Below are 25,184 nucleotides of genomic sequence, written 5' to 3' on the forward strand. Positions count from 1 at the left end.
CTTTCACATTATAGTTATAACATTGAAATAAACATATACATGGATGCCTCCTCATGCTTGTTGTGTTCTTCATTAGTGCCTGCTTACTATGACAACAAACAATGTGCCTGGAACAGTTAACTGTTAATACTGGTAGACTTCAGTATGAAGCTTCCCGTTGGTGTGGAAACAAACAAATCAATTTATCTTAATTTGTACTGATGAATATGGAGTTTAAAACTGTTTTCAGACATTTGGGACATTTATGTAGTATTACTGGTCGAATTAATCTTTTGCACAGAAGCCGGACCCTTCTCGTTGATCGAAGACTGTATCTCAACGGCTAGAGCCAAGGCAAAACAAATTTCCTACTTGCAGTCCTCCAGTCTTGCTCTAATGTCACCACGACTGGCCTCCTGCATGATGTCTCTGATGGTATCGTCTTCTGCAACTACACTTCCCTGGCAGGCCTGACACTGAGCCATTCTGCCCGGAGGGTTCATCCACCAAGGAAATTTCTCTGACTTTGAGATGGATGCAGTGGCACCTGGCAACACTATCAACATCGCTACCACACTAGCCTGAAAGTGACAACACTGTCAAATGATCCCGAGGTCTGCATGGAAATTGGACGCATGACTCCAGTCCATAGCTACACTCTTTTAGGAGGGAGTCCCTTCACCTCCTTCAACTTTCACGAACTACTTCATTGCCCTGATGGATAAGGGTCTGTTCCGTCCTGGCATGTACAGCATGTTTTGATGCATTTCCCACTATATGCAAAAGAAAGGAGGGAGCTATTTATAGCAAGAGGAAAACTGGGTATAAGAAGGAGAGAGCTAGGGAAGTTTTGCACTTCCTTAAAACTACAAATTTATATCGCAAGATATAAGTTTTAAGGGCATAAACTGCAGTGATGTTTCCATACCAATGGGAGGCAGCAATGCAGTAAATAGAGCCTAGTCTGCCGGAAAGAAGAAGAAGAAGAAGAAGAGTAGGAAGCGAACGATAAGTGAAACAGAGGAGACAAGCTGTGCAGGCTCAGTCGATAAGATTTTGTGACTAAAAACACCGAGGACCATGCTGAGGGCTTGTCTGAGAGGAGCTAATGCTACAGCCTGGGTAAGACCCGCAGCCCAACTCTCCGGAGGCACAGTGAGCGCCATGTTGGCATTAGCGTGTTGTCATTCAGTGACCCACAGCCTTGCTCAAGGTTCCACGGTGGCTCACAGTGACAAGGCCTGGACACACCGAACCCAACTAACGTTAGACTAACATTGAATTAACTTTGGACCGTATAAATAACGCGACTCGGTACTGACGTTGTCATGAGGAGAGAACACAATTCCAGAGCTAGCTGTTAGCTTCCAGTGACAGATGGCTAAGCGAACGGGTTGAGCCCGTGTTTTGGGTGGGTGGAAGGAGGGTGTCTTTCACTAGTCAGTATGTGTCAGTAAAAGAGCAGACGACTATAATACCGATATGTTCAAGTCCCTCTCTGTCTGGCACTCCACTTCGTAAAGCGGCCTCACATGTGCGCCTCAGATTTTGTTCGGACCAGCCCTTTGAAGTCCTGGTCAAATTCTATATTTTTATGCTAATTGACTTTGATAGGCTGTGTAATGCACAGAAGCAGCCTGCGTGTGAGAAGGACTCGAACTGAATCTCAGGCAAATGTAGTCATTTTTATCTTTTAAAAAACATTGGTAATATAGAGTTAGGGCTGGTAATAACCTGAACTAAATATAGGTTTGTGTGCATGAAGTAATAACATGTGCTGGTTATTACATTGTGACTTTTTGATAACTATTATAACACTGGATGCATTTGTGGGAGTGGGATTTGGACACTCTTTGCATCCCCTTTGCAGTAAGTTTGAGTGCAGCCAATAGAGCAGAAACCCTCACCGCCCACCCAGGCATGGGAACAGCACCAGTATATGTAAAATAATAATAATATGAACATACTATTTGTTTCTATAGTGTCTTTCATACAGGAAATACAGAAAATACTTTACAATGGAGAAATTACATTTATCGAACGCTTAACATGACAATTTCTGCCAGACTGCAACTCTACCTTTTGCAGAGTTTAGAAAGATGTGAGATTCCTTGCTTGTAGCAAAGAAAATATGCTTCATTCTTTCCTGCGAAACATCATCTGACATCCGTTTGTGCAGGTTATTTGCGCTCTACACGAGTTCCCTTCAAAATGGTTTATTTGACATTATGGAAAACAAACCTGAATTTACAAATCAGTCAACTGTACTAAATCATCTGAAACACAGAGGCAATTTCTGGCAGTAAACAGTTTGCTATGCAGTTACTTTTATTTGTATTTGTAAATTGTCTTGTCACATACGGATACAGATTTTTCTTTTTATCAGAATGTATAAAGAAAAGTGGAAACAACTTTTAGATTTTTCTCTCTCCATGACACTCTCCTTGTACCTCTTTTGCCCTATGTTAAGAAGAGCTGTGGGAGAACCCCTCTAAACAATCTGCAGCACTGCCGGCATTACACAGCAGGAGAGTGACCAGGTAACACACACACACACACACACACACACACACACACACACACACACACACACACACACACACACACACACACACCCTTTGATAATGTGAGAAATGATCACATAACAATCCTGTCTATCCTTTGTTCTCCTCTTCCGTCACAGTGGTACTGCTAAAGTGGTTGCTGCTGGCTTGGTGACTGTAGGTGGTGGCATTGGAGGTACAATACTTTACGCCAAATGGGACCACAAGTTCAGGGCAGCCATAGAGAACAATGTTCCATACTCCGACTGGCTGTTGGGTCTGGCTTTGGGACCTAAAGCACAGGATGGCAGCCTCCCATTCAAGAAACAGGTCAGGATTTATGCAGTCTTGGGTCAGGATGGATTCACATCCGGTTTTTGCAATATTGTAGATGTTTTCTCTTCCTCATTTGATCAGTAAAATCAATTTCTTAGCAGGGCTGGATATCAGAACTCAATACAGTTCCCCTGAAGTAGTTCAATTTTATTCTTCAAATCACGTCACATCATGTAAATACTAGTTCTGCATAAAGAGCTTCTCATAATTTATCCTTGGATCTTAAATTTCGTGTGCATTCAACAAGTGAGCAATACTGTTACGTCTTCTTGCATATTAAATAGTGTGAAGTCGCATTATTTCCTGGTTACATAACTGTTGACCAAGAATTTATTTTCCTGGACAAATGTAAAATGAATAAAAGATGATGGAGCTAAACTGATTATTTGTCAGTTTAGACTGTCAGGCCTCTGTTAAAATGGCTGCTGTTTCTGCTGTTTAGATGGAGATGGCCCAGACACCCTCTATGATGGAAAAAGAGGTGAAGACATCCAAAGCCAAGTCAGAGAAGAAGTTGAAGGAGGCAGCAGAGACGAGTCCTCTCCCAACACAACCGGCACAGAGCATAGAGGGTAACTTTTCATGAGACAGTTTTTTTTAGGCTACTGCTGTTGTCACTGATTTCATTTTGCCACCTGCCTACCGTATGTCAGCATAGTAACACTGGCCTAATTTTTGGTGTGGGTGTATGAGGTGTAAGCACCCACACAAATTAGTGGTTAAACTTTAGCCATATTGTAAAAATTGTTAAATGTGTGGACCTTTTTGAGAGTGAGAGGGTAAAGGACCCACTTTTCTAAGTTAAGGCCTCAAGGTCTTCGGCAAAACCCTAAAGATTGCCCCAGACGGCCAGCAATGTGAATGGTGTGTGATAGAAAAACTGCTGTGACACTGTGTAAATACATGTGTGCATCTGAATGGGTGAATGTTACTTGCACATTAAAATGCTTTGAGAAAGGGGCTTTTTGAATTCAGTCTAGGTTTGAGGAGTATGAAAATGATGTGAATCATATGCTACAAACTTCACAGCTCCCCAGCTCAACTATTACCATTACCATTACCATTCTTACACCAAATGAGGAATGGGTTATAGAACAGTGTTAATCCTGCAGTAGTGTCCATATACTTCAATGACAAGCATCAGTTAGGCTGTTCTGACTAGGGGCGACCAATGTTTTTTTTAAAACTGATGTACATTTGCAGTAAAAATTAAAGTCTGGGCGTCAAAAGTTAGAATAACACAAACTCCAACACAAAACTTTATTGAAATGCCTTTAAGCATATGTTTAATGAAAAGAGAACCTTTGAACATTATCTGAAAATATAAAGTGTAGGGAGCTCCCAGCAGCTGAAGATAGAAGTTTAATAAAATAAATAAGGTAAAAATAAATAAAAGTAGTAAAACTTTGTATTGGAATTAGAGTTTGATCAGTATTCCCAATTCAGCAGCACCAGATTGTGTTGCAGAAGGCAGAGCTGCTACCAACCACCATTCAGCCGCGGAAGCAGAGCTGCTTTTCTAGAAAATTAAGGACTTGCAGATTTTTTTACTGCGCACTGTTCACAGTAGAATAAACTGTGAAAATGATCTTTCACCACAGTTTCAATGGTTATCTGTCAAATATTTCCAAGACATAGATATTTGCAACACTTCTTGCTGCCTACCCATTTCGAAATAAAATCACTACAGCGTTTCTGTTGAGTCCACTAATTTGTGTTTTAAAAGAAAAAAACATATAAATGACTATAGACAGATAGAGCCTGCTGCATTGGAGCCAAAGTAGCGCATTTTAAAATGAATGTTATTGGCAATAGGATAAAAAAAATTTGAGATAATCTAAATAATGCCAAATAATGGCCCTCATAATGGGCCAAGACGATAGTCGGTCGACTCCTAGTTGGAATTATTACGTTAAGTCCTTCCTCTGCATGGTGCAACACGCCCTGCTTGAATGTGCTAGATACGCGCCTGACCAGAGAATATCCTGCTACATATGACACCAAAGGCAATCCCCAGAGAAAGTCTGGACCCAATAGTGAGGACCTTCTGTGAAGTTCATGCCTGAAAACAGAGCATTATGTTGGCGGCTGTGGCATGCTGAAGTGTCCAAGATACTGTACCCCAAATTGCCCCTTCTCATAGAGAAAGTACTGCACATTTTCAAGTTTCAGTTTCAAGATGCTGAATGGCCCTTCATAGAAAAAAGTGCTGGCCATAGATGCACTGTATGAATGTGTGTGTGAATGGCAAACTACTGTAAAGCACTTTGAGTGGTCAAGACTAGAAAAGTGCTATATAAATACAGACCATTACCATTCTCCTGAGTTCTCCGAGAGAGCGAGCAAGAGAGAGCAGTGTGAAACTGCAGAAATATATCAGCTGAGTAGGAAGTGCTTCTTATGTTGACCAGGACACATTTGTATTCACACAGTGAAAGGCCCCAGACAACCTACAAATGTGGTTTCAGTGATTGGATCTCAGTACGCTTTTGGATACGTTCATACATGTACTTGTGATTGGAACACCAGGGACGGATGTTGATACCAAGTCTGTTCGGGGTCTAAGCCATGATGTGTGGTCCTTGTTATTGTATATGAGTGATTCAATTTTAGCCTTGTAATAATGTCAGTGTTTACTGGAACTCTGTTGTCTTTTGTGCCCACAGAGGTGTCTCATGGTAAGCTGTTTTCTGTCATGCTGTAGCTTCCCTATAGAAAGCTGTGCTGCTGTGTTGTTTCACTAGACCTTGTAAATGTAACAGTTTAAGGCAACTTACTTGGTGAATATTGCATTTTAAAATTAAGATTCTGAAATTCCATTATTATTTAGGGAGGATTTCCCCTACATACATTTTGCTGCAGTGGCCTGTCCCCCCCTTGCCCTTTTGTTTATCCACTCTGATGCTCGCTTAATCCATAGATTTATGGCTCTGACACAGGGGGGCTTGTAAGATAATTTATTGGGCCAGCCCAGTGTCAGTATAGAAAATGAACGAATGGGCAGCTGTCCCTGCTTTATGGGCAAGCTGTTGGTAAAACAAATCTTATATTTTACAACATTACATCACATCACATTACCAGTCCAACCCTGGTTACAGCCCTGTATGACTTCCTTTCCTTTGTGGCCTAGATTAAGTTTCCAGCTCTCAGGGCATTACATTGTAATGAAGTGATAACTCTGGACTTGAAGCTGTTATTACAGAAAATAGATAGTGGTTTGATTTTCCTTTTGTGATGAAACCAGTTAATAGTCTTGGATTCTGGGGACATAACATTTCTTCTTCTCAACTTAGATGCATTTTTTAAAATTAATCTTCTACCTTTTGTAATTTAACAACTGAGCAGGACCGGAATGTTGTTGTTTTTATATCTTTTAAATTGCTCTCAAGAGCTTGTGCATCATCATCTAATATCTTTCAGCCAAATAAGTTTAGTGAGTGTTGTCGTACATGATCATGTACATGCAACCAACTGCCCGTGTGGTATTTGTGTCTCATCCAGAGGCTTCAGCAGAGGCAACTCATATCATCTCCGCCATCAGTGAGGTCCCATCAATCCCTGCTCCATGTGACACAGAGGTAGCAGCAGTAAAAGGTAACACCTCTTCAACACTGAGTACTTTGATACCTAACACACTCACTCTAACTCCTTTTCAATGCACCTTATCTATATTTCTGTTTGCTACAAATATTGATTTTAATTTATTTCCAAGTTCTGTTCTTTTACACTGTTGATGGTAAGTATGTGTAATTACTTTTGCTCTTGATTGAATATTTTATGATGATTGTATGGTTTATTGCTGTTATTATCTGATATAAGGTGACCTTGAATTTCATGAAAGGTGCCATTAAATATTATCAAAAGCAGAATTTCACCTAATGGATATTTAAATAAACGGAAGGATTGGTATCTGTTGGCTGTTAATCAACACTGACTTACTGGCGTCTCAGTGAAAGCAGATCATTGGGGCTTTAGATATTACCTCCAAGAATGTTTGATCATAGACACATGATCCCCATTAAATCGCCTTCCAGTCCTTGGAACCAGCATCTGCAGTTTGCTCAGTGATTAAATTCTGTTTGTATTAGGGCTGCACGATATTAGGAAAACATGCGATATGTGATAACATTGTTTAATTGGGGAAAAGTGACAGACAGAGACACACATAGACTCCGCTGCTCTGTGAGTATGCCGGTTCAGCGTTCACAAAGAATATGAACAACAATAACCGTCTCTAGACTCTCTAAACTCGCTGGGACTCTTCACTTTCTTTCGCTCTTTCCATGCTCTATTCCCTCCTCATACAAAAATATGCATGCGCGCAGGAGAGTTTTCTGGATGGGCGGGAGAGTGAGCTGTCGCTGCTTAAAACATTTACGTGACAATTTGTACTCAATGGTCCCGATAGTCATTTAATACATTTCACGTGGGACAAGCCGTGATATATCGAGTATATTCGATATATCGCCCACCCCTAATTGTCATATATATATGCACACTAGGGCTGCACGATATACCGAAAATCTATCTCTCTGTCTCTCTCTCTCTCTGCTGACGTCTCTGACTCGTTACAGTTTAAAAGTTTATTTTCTCTCTCTCTCTGTCTCTTCTACACACACAAACAATGTAATCGGACACACGTGTAAACTCAGTGAGTAACAACAAAACTTTATAAACTTAGTAAATGTACAGTATGTGGAGCTGGAGGAGATGGTGCCGTGCTCGGTTTGGTTTGACACAGTTGGCATAGCGCACAGCGCGAATGATGAAGACACAAGACGGGGTGTAAATTACTGACAGAGCTGCTAAAAACTTAAAAAAAATTACTTTTCACGGTTCAAACATGTATGGAAAGACCCCAAATTTAAAAAAGTGGACTAAGTGGAGCTGTGCATGGCTCCGTGGTATCTGCCCCTGACTTGGTGGCGGCTGTACTGTGCGCCTTCTCCTGGCCGTGAAGCTATCCGTGGTCTCTCCGTCCGTATCCAGGAACTGTTTGTTTATTTATCGCAAATCATATTGTCATCGCGATATTAAACAATGTTATGTCATGTTTTCCTATTATCGTGCAGCTGTAGTTTGTACCGAGCTAGAGTTTCTCTGACCTGCTCTCACTTTAACTAATAAGCACTCATCAGTTATTAGGACCTGATAAGTACATGAAGTAACTTAGTGTCTGTTTGAATCGCTCCCACTCCTCCTGTGATGCAAGTTTTATTGTTCAGTGAGGTTTTCACAGTCACAGCCTGGACTTCTGCCTCTGTGGTTTGCACACATGCTATTTTTCATTTGATTTTAATTTACCATTTTTTAAATGATCTGTTGTTACAAATTGATCAAACAGAAAAAGTGCACTCTAACTTACATGGTTTTGAAATATCTTTCTCAAGGATTCTTGTTGAATGCACTTTTTTGTTGCTTTGTGCTATGTTTTTGTTAAGGGTCTTTGAGAATTAGGCCACAAAAGGAAGGCGTACCTTATATATTTAATTTGTTAAAATCTTATGAGTGCAGCTGCCTGGTTCAAAATGCAAATATTCATTTCATAGTGTTATTGTCCGGAACTACAGGGAGGGTAGGTAGTCAAACAGATTTCAGTCATAGGCAGCACAGTGGAAATGAGATACAAGCTGAAATACACTAGATTCATCAAAGTATTGTTAATGCAGAAGTGTTCAACTTGCAATGGACCGTTAGATGAGGGCTTGTTGATGGATGGATCCTTACCTTGATTGTGAATTTCCCCTTTTTGCATGCAATTTAAAAAAATAAATAGAAGGGTCTACTTGAATCATCATACTGGTGAAATTTGTGCATTAAAGGATTGAATTTAACATTTGTACAGTGATTTAGAGGAGATTTCAAAATATCGCGATATATATCGTGATATAGCCTAAAAATATTGTGATATTCGTTGTGGGCCATATCGCCCAGCCCTAATTACAATACATGTATGAATGTATAACGTAGAATTTTCCGCATTCCCAAATTTTAATGCACATTAAAAGGGTTTCAGGCTAACAGTATAACACACTGAACAAAAAATATACACACAGCCTCCCTGTGGTGAACTTTATGCTTGAAAAGTGAATAGAGGAAGACAGTTCTACAATTTGTCTTGTGTCACATTATTGGGTTGCTATTTGGTATTTAGTGAAAAAAAGGTTGTACTGCTTCTAAGTATGCATATCTTCTTCAGAGGAGTGCAAGGATTGCCATGACCATCAGGATACCCCAGAGACAGCGGTTTACACTGACACAGAGTCACCTGCAGCATCAGAACCAATGAGAGAGCGTCCAGGGGAAGAAGTGGCCGCTATACTGGCTCAACAGGACAAGGACGAGCAGGAAATTGTTGCATGTAGGTTGCCAACACACACACACACACACACACACACACACACACACACACACACACACACACACACACACACACACACACACACACACACACACACACACACACACACACACACACACAAAGCAATTAATTGGGTATAGCTGTAATTCTTTCTGGTTTTATAAATGGGTATTATTTTATATTATATATTATGTTGTTGGGACCTACTATTGGTAAACAATAGACAGGCCTACATGTGTACCTCAATCCTGAACGCATTGTTACTTTATTTGTACCCATAGGTAGATTTGTTTTGCAGCAACAAAAAGAGAAGGCATCCATCCAAAACGGTACAAAATTATAAATACACAGACAGAAGACAAGACCACAAAACCAATTTAGAAAAGTGCTCAAATGCATTGCTATCAATAGAAAACTGGATAGGGACAAAAGTGCAAATTTGGCTATAACCCGTTCAAGTGAACAATTGCAGATGGAACAAAACTATTTCTGTGGCATTTTGTTTTACCCCTTGGGACTGTAAACCTTCGACCCTCTGGTCGAAGGTTTACAGTCCCAAGGCATGTCTCCTTTGTTTTAAAAACAAAGGAGAGCATACAGAATTCAGTCTCCCATAATCCTCCAGAGTTTTACACCTGGGTTAGATAATACATCTTGCAGCTACCATTGGTCAGTCTGACCCCTGGCTAGAGTAATGGACATGTCTCGATTCTAAGAGGCATCGTGATGCAGACATGGACAATTTTGCATTGATGCAGTGACGGAACATAAATGTTCACATTGTCCTGCCGCTGCATAATTATTACCACTGCTATGTCAGGATTAGAGCAGATGCTCATTAAAGGTCCAGTTGCCAGGCTGCAGACAAGAGAGAAGTTCTTCCTGCAGATTATCACACAGCACGGTGTTCTTTATTATTTCATTGTTGCAGAAGAAACATCGCCCCGCTGATCCAGGAAAACATTAATATTAACTAACAGGTTATTATAAAGATCTACAAATTTCCCCATTGTGGGGCTAGTAAAGGATTATCTTATTTTATCAGCTGCACGTTTAGGTGAGCAGAATCTCTAGTTGATTAGCGCTGTGTAATGCGTCTCAATGCAGTGGTGCTGTCAATGCTATAATCAGAGCCATGTGCAGTTATATAGAAAATGTATGTGATACAATTGAGATGCATTCAATTAATTGAGATAAGTGAAGATTGACTGGCTTTGATGTTAGAAGGTTGCATAAAAGGGGAGCTCCCCCTCTGCTCTCACTCCTCTCCAGGCTCTCTCTTTCAACCTCTGCTGGAGAAGTGCATCTCTTTTCTCTTTTTCCTAGCCAGGGAGACATTCTCTCTTTACCAATTCTCTTCATTGACCTCCATACAGACCTGCCTGAAGCAGACTGCTACAACATTCCTCGAAGGCAGCGCCACGACATTATGCCTAAGGTCTAAGTAATTTAGCACCAGCAACCATGACACAAGCCATTCCAGCTGATTTTATGAGCAACAGGAGCCACACAACAGAGTCAGCATCAAGTGGCTAACTCTATCAGGAGAACAACCAAAAATGTATAGTAATTTTTATAAGATTGAATTATTCAATTGGCTATCTTTTGCCTTCCTTTCAAGTGCGTACGTCTGTCCGTCCGTCCCATTGTCGTCAACGCGATACCTCATGAATGTCATGATGGAATTTCTTCAAATTTGGCACAACTTTCATTTAATTCAATTGGACTCAAGCCTTATCTGATTTAGATGTTTGTGGTCAAAGGTCACGGTGACCTTAGAAAGCACCAATTTTGCCTTGTGAAGGTAATATCTCTGGAACACAGTGAAGGACTCCTTTCAAATTTGGTACAAACATTCATTTAGACTCAAAGATGAATGGTAAATGGCCTGTATTTATATAGCTCTTTTCTAGTCTTGATTACCACTCAAAGTGCTTTACAGTCAAAGGTCAAGGTCACCGTGGTCTCAGGAAGAATGTTTGTGTTTCTTGAACATAATATCGTAAGATCAGTTTGAGGAAATTTCTTCAAATTTTGCACAAACGTTCACTGGACTCAAAGAAGAACTTTTTAGATTTTGGTGCCTGGAGGTCAAAGGTCACAGTGACCTCACGTCCCTGTGAATGTGATCTATTAGGACTGCAATTTCATTACATCTGGTACAATTCACTTGGACTCTCTGGTGATTAGATTTCGATGGTCAAAGGTCAAGATGGTCAAAGTGGCCTCAAAAAACATGTTTTTGGCCTCTTGAATGTGATAACTGAAGACTGCTTGAGGGAATTCCTTCAACTTTTGATCAGTTGTCACTTGGACTAAAAGTTAAAGTGGCTATGTATCCGTGGTAAAAAGTCAAACGTCACAGTGACCTCCATACGAAGTGTGGGTGTGTGGGTGTGTGTGGGTGTGTGTGTACGGAAACCGCACTGGTTGGTGGAGACATACAACTGCAGTGCGGTAATTCTGGTTACAAAAGCAGTTTCACTGTATGATAATTTTGGAAGATGTACTTTGTGCATCTGATGAACTATATCTTCCTGTCTTTCTCTCCACCTGCCTGCCTGTCTGTCTTGGTCTCTACCTGTCTGTCTCTCTGCCTGCCTGTCTGTATTGCAGCTGTATCAGCTAGTCTCGAAGACTCAATGGCTAGCTCAGCTAAAGCAACCCTGCAGGCCATTGGAGCTCAGGAGGCAGCCCTACAGACCATCATACAGCACACACACAAACTGAAGGAGGCTATGGAAGCAGAGGTAAATGTAACAGTACCATTTGTGTAAACAGTGGTGTAAACACGCCATATCTCTGGGGTGAATGTCCGAAAGAGCCCATGTGAGAATTCAGAAGGAGATTACCTGGTGGATTCACAGAGTGGATGTTTCTAACACACCACCGACACAAAACTGGAAACCAAAACTAAAATAATTCAAATATCTAGAAATGAAAAAGACTAGCCTACTACTACTAGCCTACATTAAACCTCCTTAAATGTATTAGTCAGATGTCATGCGTTGAAGTAGATGTTTTACAGAAAACAAGGTCAGAATGCAAAATTGGCAGTTTTCTGAGGCAAAGAAATACTTTGGACTGTGAAACTTATCAGAACTTTAACATGCCTAAGGCAGTGTGATACACAGAAGAAAAGAGAAAACGTGAAAAGTGTAGTATTGACACTAACTTCTGTTTTGCTGTAAGAGTGATTACGGTTCTCTTTAAATCCAGGTTCCACCTCAGGAGAAGTCAGCCCAGTGGAAGGATCTAGAAGCTGCTCTTGCTGATAGAACTTGTGCTGCGAATGATGCTGGAACTGCTCTGTTGAAAGCAAAGTAAGAAATATCTAAACTTGTACATGTACACTTGTGTGTACATATACATGTGTGTACACATGTATACACATGCATATGGATGCACATAGATATTGTAAAAAGGACTGAGTCAGACTGTGCTAATACCTTCTGATGTAGCTGAGGGGGTTTTATATTTCACATGAGGTAGGATTTAAGATGAGATAATCCTTTTTTTAGTCACAGAGTGGGGAAACTTGCAACATTACAGCAGCAGGAGGGTAGTCCTAGACATAAGTAATAACATGCACTTATAAATGTAAGGAGATATACAAAATATAAATGGAATAAAAAATAATATATACAGCATAAACAGAATATGTACAGCAAAAATGAACCAGCTGCTAATGGATGGGACCCACACAGAGTGGTTAAACTAGGCCAATACTGATCACGAAAGATCCCCAGAAGGGAGCTATTCCTTCCAACTACCAACCAACAACCTGTCTCTGCACATCATCAAAGCTCCCGTCAGGCATCATAGCGGGTAAGATGAGTAGGCACTTGGCTCATTACATTATTGGTGCTCAAATAGGAATTAGTTGTAAGGCCAAATGCTGTATATACCAAGGAGATGCTCTGTCCTTGCTGCTGTTCTGCAAATCCCTGAAACCCCCTAGCAAGATCATCACAAACAGTGGTTAGGGATAATAGTTCTGAAGTGGAGAAACCTTCAGGAACCTCATCTACACGGATGACATCAAGTTGTATGCCAGGAATGAGGAAGACATCGACTCGGGCAATAAAAACTAATCAATAATTATAAGTATAATTTTCATCAATAGCAATATATATCTCTAAATTCCTTATACATTGGGCAAGCACAGTCAGGGGATATAGCATATAATTGGTCTACCTAATATTTGTAAAAGGTTTTGCTCTTTGTCAAGTATTTGTTATTCTCTGCTCATGAATAAGCGTCTAAAACTACAACCCTACCTGTACCTAAGAGCTTGAGGCTGTTTGCTCACTTCATTATGTCTCTTTTGATGTATAACAGAGCAGGTTCCTCCTTCTGTTTCCTGAAGTTGATGACCAACTCCTATGTTTTGGAGGTGTTGAGTTCCAGGTTATTGATGGAGCACCATTCAGACAGTTTGCAGACTTCTTCCCTGTAGTCAGACTCATCACTGTTGTGTAACACTCACACCACAATACTGTCATCTGCAAACTTGATGATGTAGAGGAGAGGACTCAGAGTGGAGCCCTGTGGGGCTCTAATACTGAGTGACAGGTTTGGGGAGTGACATGACACCAGCCTGTCAGTTTGTGGAAGATTTTTTAAAAGTATTTTTTTTCATCTACTTGTGCGCTGGTTCACACTCAGATTGAGCAGTTTGCTCCCCATTCTGTTGGGGATGATTCTGTGGAATGTAGATCTGAACTCCACTAACATCCTCATGTATGTTCCTTGGTGCTCCAGATTAGTCTATGCAGTTTTGAGAGCAGTTTTTGTGTTGTCTTCTGTTGATCTCTTGGATCTATAGGCAAATTGGTGTTGGTCCAGAGTATTAAGTGTTTAAGTTATTTATTGCCAGATCTAAAGACTGTGTTTCCCTCAACATATCCCAGCATGATATAAGATATAATTTTGTCTGCCATCAGAGAATTACCAATCACAGTACATATTGTAAGGATAGGGTAAGACCATGGCCCCTAGATTGCCCCTTAATTCAATCTATGGAGTTAGGCTAACAGAGTTGCACATGCACGCACACAAAGGGTGTAAAAAAGTGTCATTATGAAACTGTGGCAGGACACAGTGTAGATTATCAATGGGGAAATACCAAATGTAGACTATATATCAGGGGTATTCAATTAAAATATAGAGAGGTCCATACAGAGAAAAGTTTCTCAAGCAAAGGTCCAGAAAAATCATAATTTCTAACTCCTGTCATGATTCAGTGCGATAGTTATTGAAATATTAGGTCAGATATCAGATATATATCAATGGCTGTGTAGTCAGAAACTGATTGACAAATCAAAGAAGGAGCAATGCAATAATATTTAAAATATATGAAATTTGACTGTAAAAAGTATTTAAATTAATTTTTTCTTTTTTTCTTAAAGAATCTGTTTTCACTGTCTACTTTGCTCTTTTTAGAATACACAAGATGAAATTACCTTCCTTGCTCCTGTCTTTTCTTCTTTCTCTTGTCTGCTTCTCAAACCATCCTCTTCCTCTCCCAAACCTTCCCATATCTCTCTCTTTGTAGTGAAGCTTTGGACAGTCTCAAGTCTGTGATTGACAAGTCTAAAGGGCTGAAGGTCACTGCTGTTCGCCCACTGGTTTTAGCAGCTGAGGAGAATCTCCATAAAATGATGGTGGACTTGGATAAGGTGGTCACTAAGGTAATCACTTTTTAGACATTATGAAAAAGCACATTAAAAAAATTTAAATGGGTAAAACAATTTGGGAAATGGGCTTATTCTCTATAAGTATGAAATATATGGAATGTGCGTGTGAACATGTGCGTGCATGTTTGCAGGTGCAGTCTTCAGAGTCAGAAGCCAAGATTGTCTCCCAGTACAGTGAACTGGTTAATGAAGCCAAACATCAATTTCAGAGGGAAGTGAGCAGCCTTACTCCAGAGATCCAGGCCAACTGGAAGGGACTCAGTGAGACCATACACACTTTTATATTTTGGGTGACACTGCTCCTAAGTGTAATAGAATGTTCACCTAAGTTTATTATATTAAGGAACAATAGAGAATCTAGAATTTGTGATTGCTGCAAGTTGCAGTCGTAGCAACTGCCGTATGGTGTTAGATTGGTCAGAAGTTTTGACCACAAAAACTCAGAAGTTATAGCAGTCTCTTACAAGTATAGCCAGCTGCAGCCTTGCAGATTCTACAAATCATGCCAAAATTCACAAAACAAGACTGAGAGCAAGGAAACAATGATGAAATTTTGTTTCACATTAGGTGACATTACATTACTGTAAAATACCATTTAACATTTAAGAGGGGTACCATAAATGCAAAAACAAAGTATAGACCATGGTATATCAAAAATGAAATAAATTGCCAAATTATTTGCAGCAATTTAGAAAAGAAATAAAGATAACCTAGTCCTTTCGCTTGGGCCACAACATTATATGACTTTTAGCACAAATAATGTGCTCTTATGGTTCCAAAAAGTCATGTCTTAACGTTACAATTATGGCTAAAAATGACAAAAGACATAAACATGCCGTTGTTTATGCAGAAGTAACTGTTGTTAGCAGCCAAATCGGTAATACATCTAACAACCTAAGTAATATATAGCTTTTAATATATGAACATAAAAGATCAAGTTTGGCATTATCACTTAAGCTTTTTTTGTTTTTTCCATCTTCGTCTCTGAGCCTAGCAGCCAAGATACTGTAAGTGTCGTCACGTTTGGGTCACAGTCTCTTGTTATATGTGACTCTATGGGGCTTGTCTTGTAAGGGTCGTAGTTAGTAGTGTCTGCAAGGCTGCGGCGATGCCCTTATTTTCTCTTCAGCACAGAGTGAATTTATGCATGAATGTCTACGTGAATAGGGTCACATTAAAAGCGACCAATCAAAAGAGGACCAGTGCCTCACCTTGGTTTCCACCCCCAAATTGTCCAAAGTCAGGTTGATCGATATCTAGACATAAAAAGTGAGCCTGTTCTACTGTTTGGGTAACACAAAATAACATCATAAGTCAACCAAATAACAATAGTTACAAAGCCAGTTGGAAGGAATGATAAATGGTCTGTATTTATATGAGCTTTTCTGTTCTTGATAACCACTCAAAGCTCTTTACAGTCAAAGGTCAAGGTCACCGTAGTCTCAGGAACTCTACAGTACAGTTTTTATTGTCATTCACCCATTCATTCATACAGTGCATCTATAGACAGCACCTTGAGGGGCAATTCAGGGTTCAGTATCTTTCCCCATGTAGGAAGTCAAAATGAATTGCCATAAACACCATAAACCTGTTTCACCAATTTAAGCCTTAACAGTATTGCCCAAATCAGGAATTGAACGCAGAACATCTTACAGTTAAAGGTAAGGTATAAGATTCTGGGGAATGATGATTGATATTTGAAAACAAATACACCCCTCCATTCACAAGTCCTTCAGAAGCTCTATCAGCCGCAACAGTGAGTGTCTGTCTGCCCTAGAAGAAGTAGACAGTCAAACACTGATGTACCATTACCGCTGCACCACTGGTGTGGAGTGACGGGCCAATGCCCCGTTGAAGGATATCACATACTGCAGGCTGGGGCGAGCCGGCGACTATCAGTTACCATAAGTGTCTTTACCATCAAAATGATGCACTGTTAGTAAATAGTGCATATGCTTTGAAGCACATGTATTGATTACCTGAAGGGACATATTTGCAAAAGAAACTTTTGTCTTTGTGTGGAAGCTGGGAAACTGTCAGCAGACGACTTGAATGCCCTGATTGCCCATGCACACCGTCGCATTGATCAGCTGAATCAGGAGCTGGCAGAACAGAGAGTCAGAGAGCAGATCCACATTGACACGGCACTGGTGCAGCAGAAGTTGGAGGACCAGAAAGCCCTGGAGAAAGCCGTCAACACCACCCTGCAGCATGTCAAGGAGGAGGCCCGGCTGGAGCAGGAGCAGAAGGTACGGAAGAGAGAGAAAGTGGTTCAGGGTTTGCTGAATTTCCCCTACCTAGCAGGATTTATTCGTTCTATGGTACATACACAGAGCATACTTCAGAGACATCACAATGCTACTCAGTGCTTTTTCTTTTATTAATAAAATCACTGCTGTGGCCACCAAACAATCGGTCTTTCTTTACCTCACCTTGATTTCACACAGGTTTTAGGGTGAACTGTGACATGTAAAGGGAACACTGTCTTCAGGTGTGCTTTTTTTGTGTACACCATTTTCGGCTTTTGTGCACACGAACACCTATATGGATCCTATAGACTTTTTATAAATGAGACCCTAGTGCTTTGTACCAATAAGAGTGTTTGTGTGTACGTGTGTATGTATAGCTGTCTGAGTTAAGGGAAGTGATGGAGGCAGAGATGAGGACCCAGCTCCGGAGACAGGCAGCTGCTCACACAGACCATGTCCAAGATGTCCTCAAAGTCCAGGAGCAGGAAATGAAAGCTGAAGCTGACCAGGTCTCCACTCTACTGTTACATTACATTCAAACATCAGAGCATACAGATGAGTCAGTTATGTGTTAAGTGTCTGTTCTTTTAATCAGTGGACGTGGTGTATTTTAAACTGTTAGGTATAGAAAATGGTTTGTCATATCATGCCAAGATTCTTTGTAGCCAGGAAAGCCAGGTAGATTTAGCCCACTTATAACCTATTGGCTGTACTCGCTTGTTGTGGTGTCTGACGGCCTGTATAGCTGCATGTGTTCTTCAAATCTTTGCTGTGGATTGTGTTCAGGTCCTCAGCAGTAAGATGCTGGAACAGGAGACCCATTACCGTCATTTGAGCCAGGAACAGCTTGATAACTTCACTCTGGATATGAACACTGCCTTTGCAAGACTGAAGGGGATGGATGAGGCCATAGACAGTAAGTTGCACATAAGCACACATAAGTCACAATTAAAGATGAAACAGTGAGCGCGGTAACCATCCGAGTAAAATGTGTAAATATAATTTAGTTGGTTGAACAGATACAGATAATGGTGTACTCGCTCATCCCTATTATCGACGGTCGGCAACTTATTAGTGCAGGCCTCGACCCCAAATTTCAGACTCAGGACAAAATATCAGAGTTAGTTAACGGACACAATTTGGTAACAGTGTATGTTAGCATTTGTTAGCCACCTGCCTGCCGCTCCTTCCGCCATGTTTTTATAACACACAACAAATGCTAAGCTTGCTTTGCTGCCACCTTGGAGACTTGCTGACTTAAGGTTGATGACCTTATCTGCAGTCACAATAACAAATTTTGTTGGATGATATATTGTCGCTGAAAATATTGTGATAAATATAATTGTCACCATTGACAACAATAGTGTGTGTTGAGGGGTATTCAGCTGCAGCATGCTGCTTTACCACTAAATCCTACACACTGAACCTTTAACTTAATTCTTAATAGTATTTAGTCTGGCATTTAAATCTGAATTAAAAAATATACAAATATCCTAAATACATGAAATAATAAAATATACCACATACAACCAAAACAATTAACTCTCTGGCTCTGTTAACCTCTCTTGGAGGGAGGGCAGGCGGGCGAGCGAGCCGGGGCTGTGTGTGTGAGTGTTTACTCTGCCTCATCGGAGTCAGAGGAGAGGACCAGCTAAATGTTTGGCGCACTTCACCGATTTTTGGTCTCATGTGCACATGTGTATTTATGAATTGCTTCGTGGGCCGGACCAAGCAATATTGTTCCCCACCCGTGCTAGAGAGAGACAGCAAGTTAGAACTTGGTGACAGTGTAGAGAGAAAAAAATCCTTTTTAACTCGCTAAACATCTTCCTGTCTTTTGAATGCAGGCCATGTGGTAGCAGAGGAGGAGGCCCGTAAAGCTCACCAGCTCTGGCTCTCTGTGGAGGCACTCTGCTACACTCTAAAGACTGCTGATGCTGAATTGCCCACTGTACCTCTTGACGGCGCTGCTCAGGTCGTGCGAAACAGCTGCCATGAGAATGAGTTTGCCTTGGCATTGGCATCAGCTCTTCCAGAAGAATCCCTTCAGCGAGGTGTATACAGTGAGTCTGCTCTCCGCGCCCGCTTCAACTCCTTGCGATCACTGGCCCGCCAGGTCGCACTCATCGATGAATCTCATAACTCCTTGTACCACTATTTCTTGTCCTACCTTCAAGCTGCACTCCTGTTTGAGGCTAAACAGGAAGCCCCGCCTGCCCAGCTGAGTAGTGAGAATTTAGATTCTTTCAAGCTTCTGTCATATGCAAGTTACTGCTTAGAGCATGGAGATCTTGAGTTGGCAGCTAAACTGGTGAACCAGTTGAGAGGTGAGGCTAGGAGAGTGGTGGAGGACTGGCTGACTGAAGCCAGACTCACACTGGAAACCAGGCAGGTAATCAGTTTGCTCTCTGCCTATGCAAATGCTGTGGGGTTAGGAACCACCCAGGCTCCATAGGCTGCCACTCTTACTGAACCTTTCAATCTTTAAAGGTGCATTTCACTGAAACTCTGTCTTTAGAGGATCAAGTAGTTGCCCACTGTAGACTTGAGAGATTTTCAGTGGTGTATTCCTTTAATCGATGGATGTTAAAATACAGCATAGGTTCATTGGTTTTAAAGCACTAAGTCACTATGGATGATTTATTGTGTTATATAATTGCTACACCCTCTTAGTCAAATAGTCTTGCCAGTTCAGGCCCACAGGTATACATTTCTGGATAATTGCTTGGTGTCTCATGAAACCTAAAGAATGTGTCGAGCTGCATTTCATTTTTCTCACCCCTGCAAATGTTACAATAAATCTTGATTAAGAGTTGTTTCATTTCTTCATTCCTCCCAATCAGTTTATCTATCATTGTCTGCAGTCAGTAAATCCTAGTGAGGACATTAACATACAAACAATAATGTCACGTCTGTAAATACCGACACCACAGAATATATTATGAACATTTTAAGGATTTGGTTTGGAGTTTAATTTAGATGAGGTTACTAACTGCATCTAATTTTGAAGAGTAACTTAACCCTCGTGAAAATATTGTCTTTTCTGACCTCTGGTTTAACATGTTGCCTGGCTGCAGGTACAGGCATACCTCATGACATAGCACAGTGTTTCCCCTACCATTATATTAGGGGGGTGCCCCGCCCCCCCAACGGCACCCCCGCCCCCCCCTGGAAGGTCAAGTTAATTTTATTTTATTTTATTTTTTTAATATAGCGCCAGATCTCAACATAAGTCATTTAAGGTTACCTTTCCTATAAAACAGGTCTATAGCTTGCTCTTTTATTAAACAAACTAAATGGCCTTATGTTATTTATCTTATTTACACGACGGCATGTCATTTCTGTCTCTACATGGTCGCGCGTTTAGATTTCTCCTCTGCTCTCTGTATCGCGCACGGCGGAGTTCCATCCCGATGCGCACACACGCACACACAGACACGTGCGGGCACACACTGACACGTGCGCGCGCACACAGGTGAGCACACTCCCACCAGCGGACAGAGAGCATCCATCGGAAAACAACAACTTTTCACAATTTGGATTGCTGCTTTAAGCTATCACTATTTTAAGCTATCAGCTATCACAACAGTTAATGTATTTGCAGGTCAAGACAAACATCCGCAATAGGCTGCAAGGAGACCATTTTGCAGCCTGCATGCTGATCTCAATAAATGGGCCAGACCTTTCTGACTTCCCATACCAAGAGGCTCTGGAAATGTTCTTCCAGAAGCCCAGAAAAATACAGTGCAGTGACAAAAGCTGCACACTTTGTGGATAATTCCGTTCATGTTTAGTTCGATGTACAGTTCAAAAATTGTTCAGATGTTATATTGACTGCTGTCATTAAAAGAAACACATGAACATCATGATTCCTTTAAGTTTTTGTGTCCGTGTCCCCCCCCCCAAAAAGCTGTAAACCTAGGGGAAACACTGTAGCGACATCTCTTAGATTAGATTAGAGGCTTAGTTTATCAGTGAAAAGGGTATTGGAATAATATATGAAGTTATCTTTAGGTGCAAAACAACTTAACACCTTTGACGGTGAAATTTGTATTTGTAAGGAATTTGTAATTGTAGAAAATGGACATGTATCAATAAATTAAGTCACAGAGAAAAATGCTTTAACAGATTCAAACCAGAGGTCACAGATGGGTACAGTCACTGCAGTCTCGCAGTAATTTTTGGTGATTATTTTCATGTGGAAAGTTGACCTTGTAATGGAGTTTATGGTGTTCTGTTCGCTTTGTGCTTACTTATGAGTGAGAAATTGCAGGGCGCTGCCATAAAGTTGATTAACGCCTTGTAAGTGCATAACAATAATTAAATCATTGTCACAGTGGCAGACCTTATCAATGCTCTGGTTTTCATCTTCTTCGCACCAAATAACATCACCAGAAAACTTCTCACAGAGAGAGAGAGAGAGACTTGGTCAATCTCTGGCAGACTCTTGGTGACAGTCTCTGTATTGAATTGACAACACACTCTGATTCATAGAATTATTGTCTTACTTTCAGTCCTAGTGTAAGCCTTCTCCTGATACTTCTTGCCCAACACAGAAACAAATTTTTCATCTGATGTCAGGCAATTAAGAAAATTCTTTGCAGTGACTGTGTTATATCATCTGCTGTTATGATATTAACATGTATGAGTTCTATGTGAGCATAATAAAAGTCAACTTTATTGTCAATTCTGTTATATGTACTGGACATAGATGGGATTGAAATGCCGTTTCTCACAATGCTGGTGACTTTGCGGGCTGTGCAGCTCCCAAACCACATAGTGATGCAGCTAGTCAGTATTATCTTGATGGTGCCTCAACGGTGCAAATGATTGGTAATGGAGCTCTTGCTGTCTTCAGCTGAAGGAGGAAGTAAAGGCGCTGCTGAGGTTGCTTGGCCAGTAATGAGGTTTTGTTCTTCGTGGAGAGGTCTTCTGAGATGTGAACCCCCAGGAATTTGGTACTGGTGATGTGGCATAATAAGCCAGGAGACAGATACGGTGGTTTCATGGATAAAAGACATGCTGAGAAAGAGTTTTATATGCTCATTATGTGTCTATATGTGTTCATGTAAAAAAAAAAGTGTTTATTCAAGTTAAAATTGAGGGTACAGTATTATTCATTGCCTGTATCATTGTTAGGAAGCAGCACCTATAAACCGCCAATAGGTGTCAGTGTCTCTCCACGAGCAGTGTATATGTAGGAAGCGTCACACGGAAGTCTTATGTGAACGAGTCAGATAATGAGATTATCTGTGTACCAGATGAAAGCAGACAACACTGTGGCGATTGTCAACATAAAGTTATACTTTAGCATTTTTCAGAAAACTTAATTAAATGTTTAGCACCAGACTGAGCCTGTGTAACATCATTCTGTGCACCGCTACATATTTTGGCCGGCCAGCCCAGAGGGTTGTGATACATCCTGAAGAGACGGACCTGGATCAGCATTAAAAGAAATGGGAACAGAGTAAAGAAAGTGGTTTCTGGGACGTATGGTGTCAGATGAGGGCTAAACTATGGACGTGATTCAAGTGGCCCCAGTTCAAGCATTAAAAGAGAGGGTGTCCACTAAAGTTGGAGATTTAAAGGGGACATAGCATGCAAATTCCACTTTGTTAGTGCTTCTACAGGTTAATGTGGGTATCTGGCATGTCTACCAACCCAAAAACTCTGGGGAAAAAACACTCGCGCGTTTTGTTATAGTTCCTCTAAGTCAGAAACGTCATGCTTGAGCGACTCGATTGCGCTTCCTGGGTATTGTGTCGTAACAAGGAACTGGAAGTCTCCCTACATGGTCTTGGCCCACCCCCCCCCCGTCCCCCCACACTCGTTACTTCCGGGTTTACACCGGAGGCAGCGAGGCTGCGAGGCAGCGCAGCGCCGTTCCCAAGCACGCAGCCGCCTGGCTGTTCACACGGGACGAGCATTTCTCCGCTGGTCAGCCCGCGATTCACTCACATGTGGCATTTGTCTGGATCGTTGGGACTGGGAGGCTGCAGCAGCTGCTCGGGAGCGACCGCTCGCTCTCCCGTGCGTGAGCTGGAATTTGTGTCAGCGCCACACAGCCAGCAGTGTGGAAGACTTCCGCAGTGTTCAGCGCTACTGTAACCCCCGAACCCCGACATTCAACGGGTACAACAACAAGCGGAGAAAGCAGAATCGCTGGCTGACCTTATATATACAGTCTATGGGGCTGACCAGCGGAGAAATGCTCGTCCCGTGTGAACAGCCAGGCGGCTGCGCGCTGAGAAGGCGCTGCGCTGCCCGCAGCGGTCTTCCACACTGCCAGCTGTGTGGAAGACTTCCGCAGTGTTCAGCTCTACTGTATGCCAGGGTACAGTAGTTCGCGCCGGTTACACCGGATTACGGAAGCGCTGAAGCAGGCAGCGCAGCTGCTTCAGCACGCAGCCGCCTGGCTGTTCACACGGGACGAGCATTTCTCCACTGGTCAGCCCCATAGACTGTATATATAAGGTCAGCCCGCGATTCTGCTTTCTCCGCTTGTTGTTGTACCTGTTGAATGTCGGGGTTCGGGGTAAATGATGGTCTTCATAGCCCCCCACCTCTCTTTCTCTCTGTCTGTCTGCTTGTGTGCTTGTAGTGGATGGGCAGGGGACATTTAATTATGTGATTGGGAAAATTAAAACTCCAGGACAACAAGGGGAATACAAAGTATGGGATGCATATTTGATAATTTATATCATATAAAATATGTAATTTATATCGTTTAAAATCATGGGGGGAGGGGGGAGCTGGCTCATTAGCATTTAAAGGAACAGGCACTCAAAACAGGTCACTCTGTGGAGGGCTGTTTTATACAGGGTAAAAAGGGTGCTGTTTTAAATGATCCTTGTGGTATTTTGACCAAAGTATGTTACAGACATTTCATTAAGACCCCAAGGAACCATATCAACTTGTGGTAAAATGGGCATGCTATGTCCCCTTTAAGAAAAATGCTTGGGTTTCTCTACTACAGAGCTTACACCAAACTTTTCAAGAACAGCAAACAAAGATATGGGACATCAGGGGTTGAAAGGACTCTTAACTTGATTCAGGACAGATTTTATTGGTTTGACATGCACAGTGACACTGAATATTTTGTGACACAAGTGTGTTAGTGTCAAAAGGCACCCATAACTAGAGCCCCTCTGATACCCATTGTGACAACATTTGAGCTAGTGCACTAAGCGACATGCATGGAAGAGGAGCTGAGGCCGCCACTGGCGTTGATGTGGAACCGTAGTCACGCCCTCCACCAGCTGCTTCAGCACTGCGCGGGGACGATTTATTATACTATACAACAATGTGTACGCTGCACTTAACTATGAAAATAATCATACTACTTATTTTCATAGTAGCATTTCTTATCTTTTTTTATTAATTCTTTGTTGGCAATTTTCAATCTTGTAAAGAAGATGGAATGGTTGAAAATGAAGTTGATCCTGCATTCACAACAGTGCACATAGTATAGTGCACATATGATACCATACTATACTATAATGAAACAAGATTTCTAATCAAAATCAATCAAGCTCTAACTTTATTAGTTGATTGGCAGAAAATTCAACCACTCTTATAACTGAATCATCATTACAGAAAAAATGCTAAACCTTCTCTGGTTCAAGCCCCTCAAACATAAGGACAAGACATTTAAAGACTTTTGAACTTTTTCAATATTTATTGTATTGTATCTCTATGTACTTTTCGGCATTAATGGTGCCATCCCAGAAGTGTAAGTTACCTTTAACAAGGGCACTGACACAACCCCATACCATGACAGACCCTGGCTTTTGGACTTGTTGCTGATAACAGTCGTGATGGTCTTTTTCATCTTTGGTCTCGAGTACAAAGCGTCCATTTCTTCCAAAAAAGACCTGAAATACTGACTTGTCTGACCACAATACACATTTCCACTGTGTTATGGTCCATCCCAGATGCCTTCGAGTCCAGAGAAGTCGACAGCGCTTCTGGACACGGTTAACATAATGCTTCCTTTTGGCACAGTAAAGTTTTAACA

General features: G+C 41.3%; 1 protein-coding gene across 1 annotated transcript; it reads left to right on the top strand.

The window, feature by feature from the left end:
* Positions 1–946: 946 nt before the first annotated feature.
* Positions 947–19,979, top strand: immt (inner membrane protein, mitochondrial (mitofilin)). The gene is made up of 14 exons (XM_047340554.1): positions 947–1,101; positions 2,450–2,511; positions 2,663–2,852; positions 3,301–3,430; positions 6,360–6,452; positions 9,058–9,219; positions 11,836–11,969; positions 12,439–12,542; positions 14,777–14,912; positions 15,050–15,179; positions 16,944–17,167; positions 17,545–17,676; positions 17,954–18,083; positions 19,015–19,979. Exons 1-14 carry the CDS (start codon positions 1,060–1,062, stop codon positions 19,620–19,622), a joined length of 2,277 nt encoding a protein of 758 aa, XP_047196510.1. The 5' UTR covers positions 947–1,059; the 3' UTR covers positions 19,623–19,979.
* The last annotated feature ends 5,205 nt before the right edge of the window (positions 19,980–25,184 follow it).

This window comes from Hippoglossus stenolepis, chromosome 7, assembly GCF_022539355.2.
Source record: "Hippoglossus stenolepis isolate QCI-W04-F060 chromosome 7, HSTE1.2, whole genome shotgun sequence".
Taxonomy (NCBI): Eukaryota; Metazoa; Chordata; class Actinopteri; order Pleuronectiformes; family Pleuronectidae; genus Hippoglossus; species Hippoglossus stenolepis.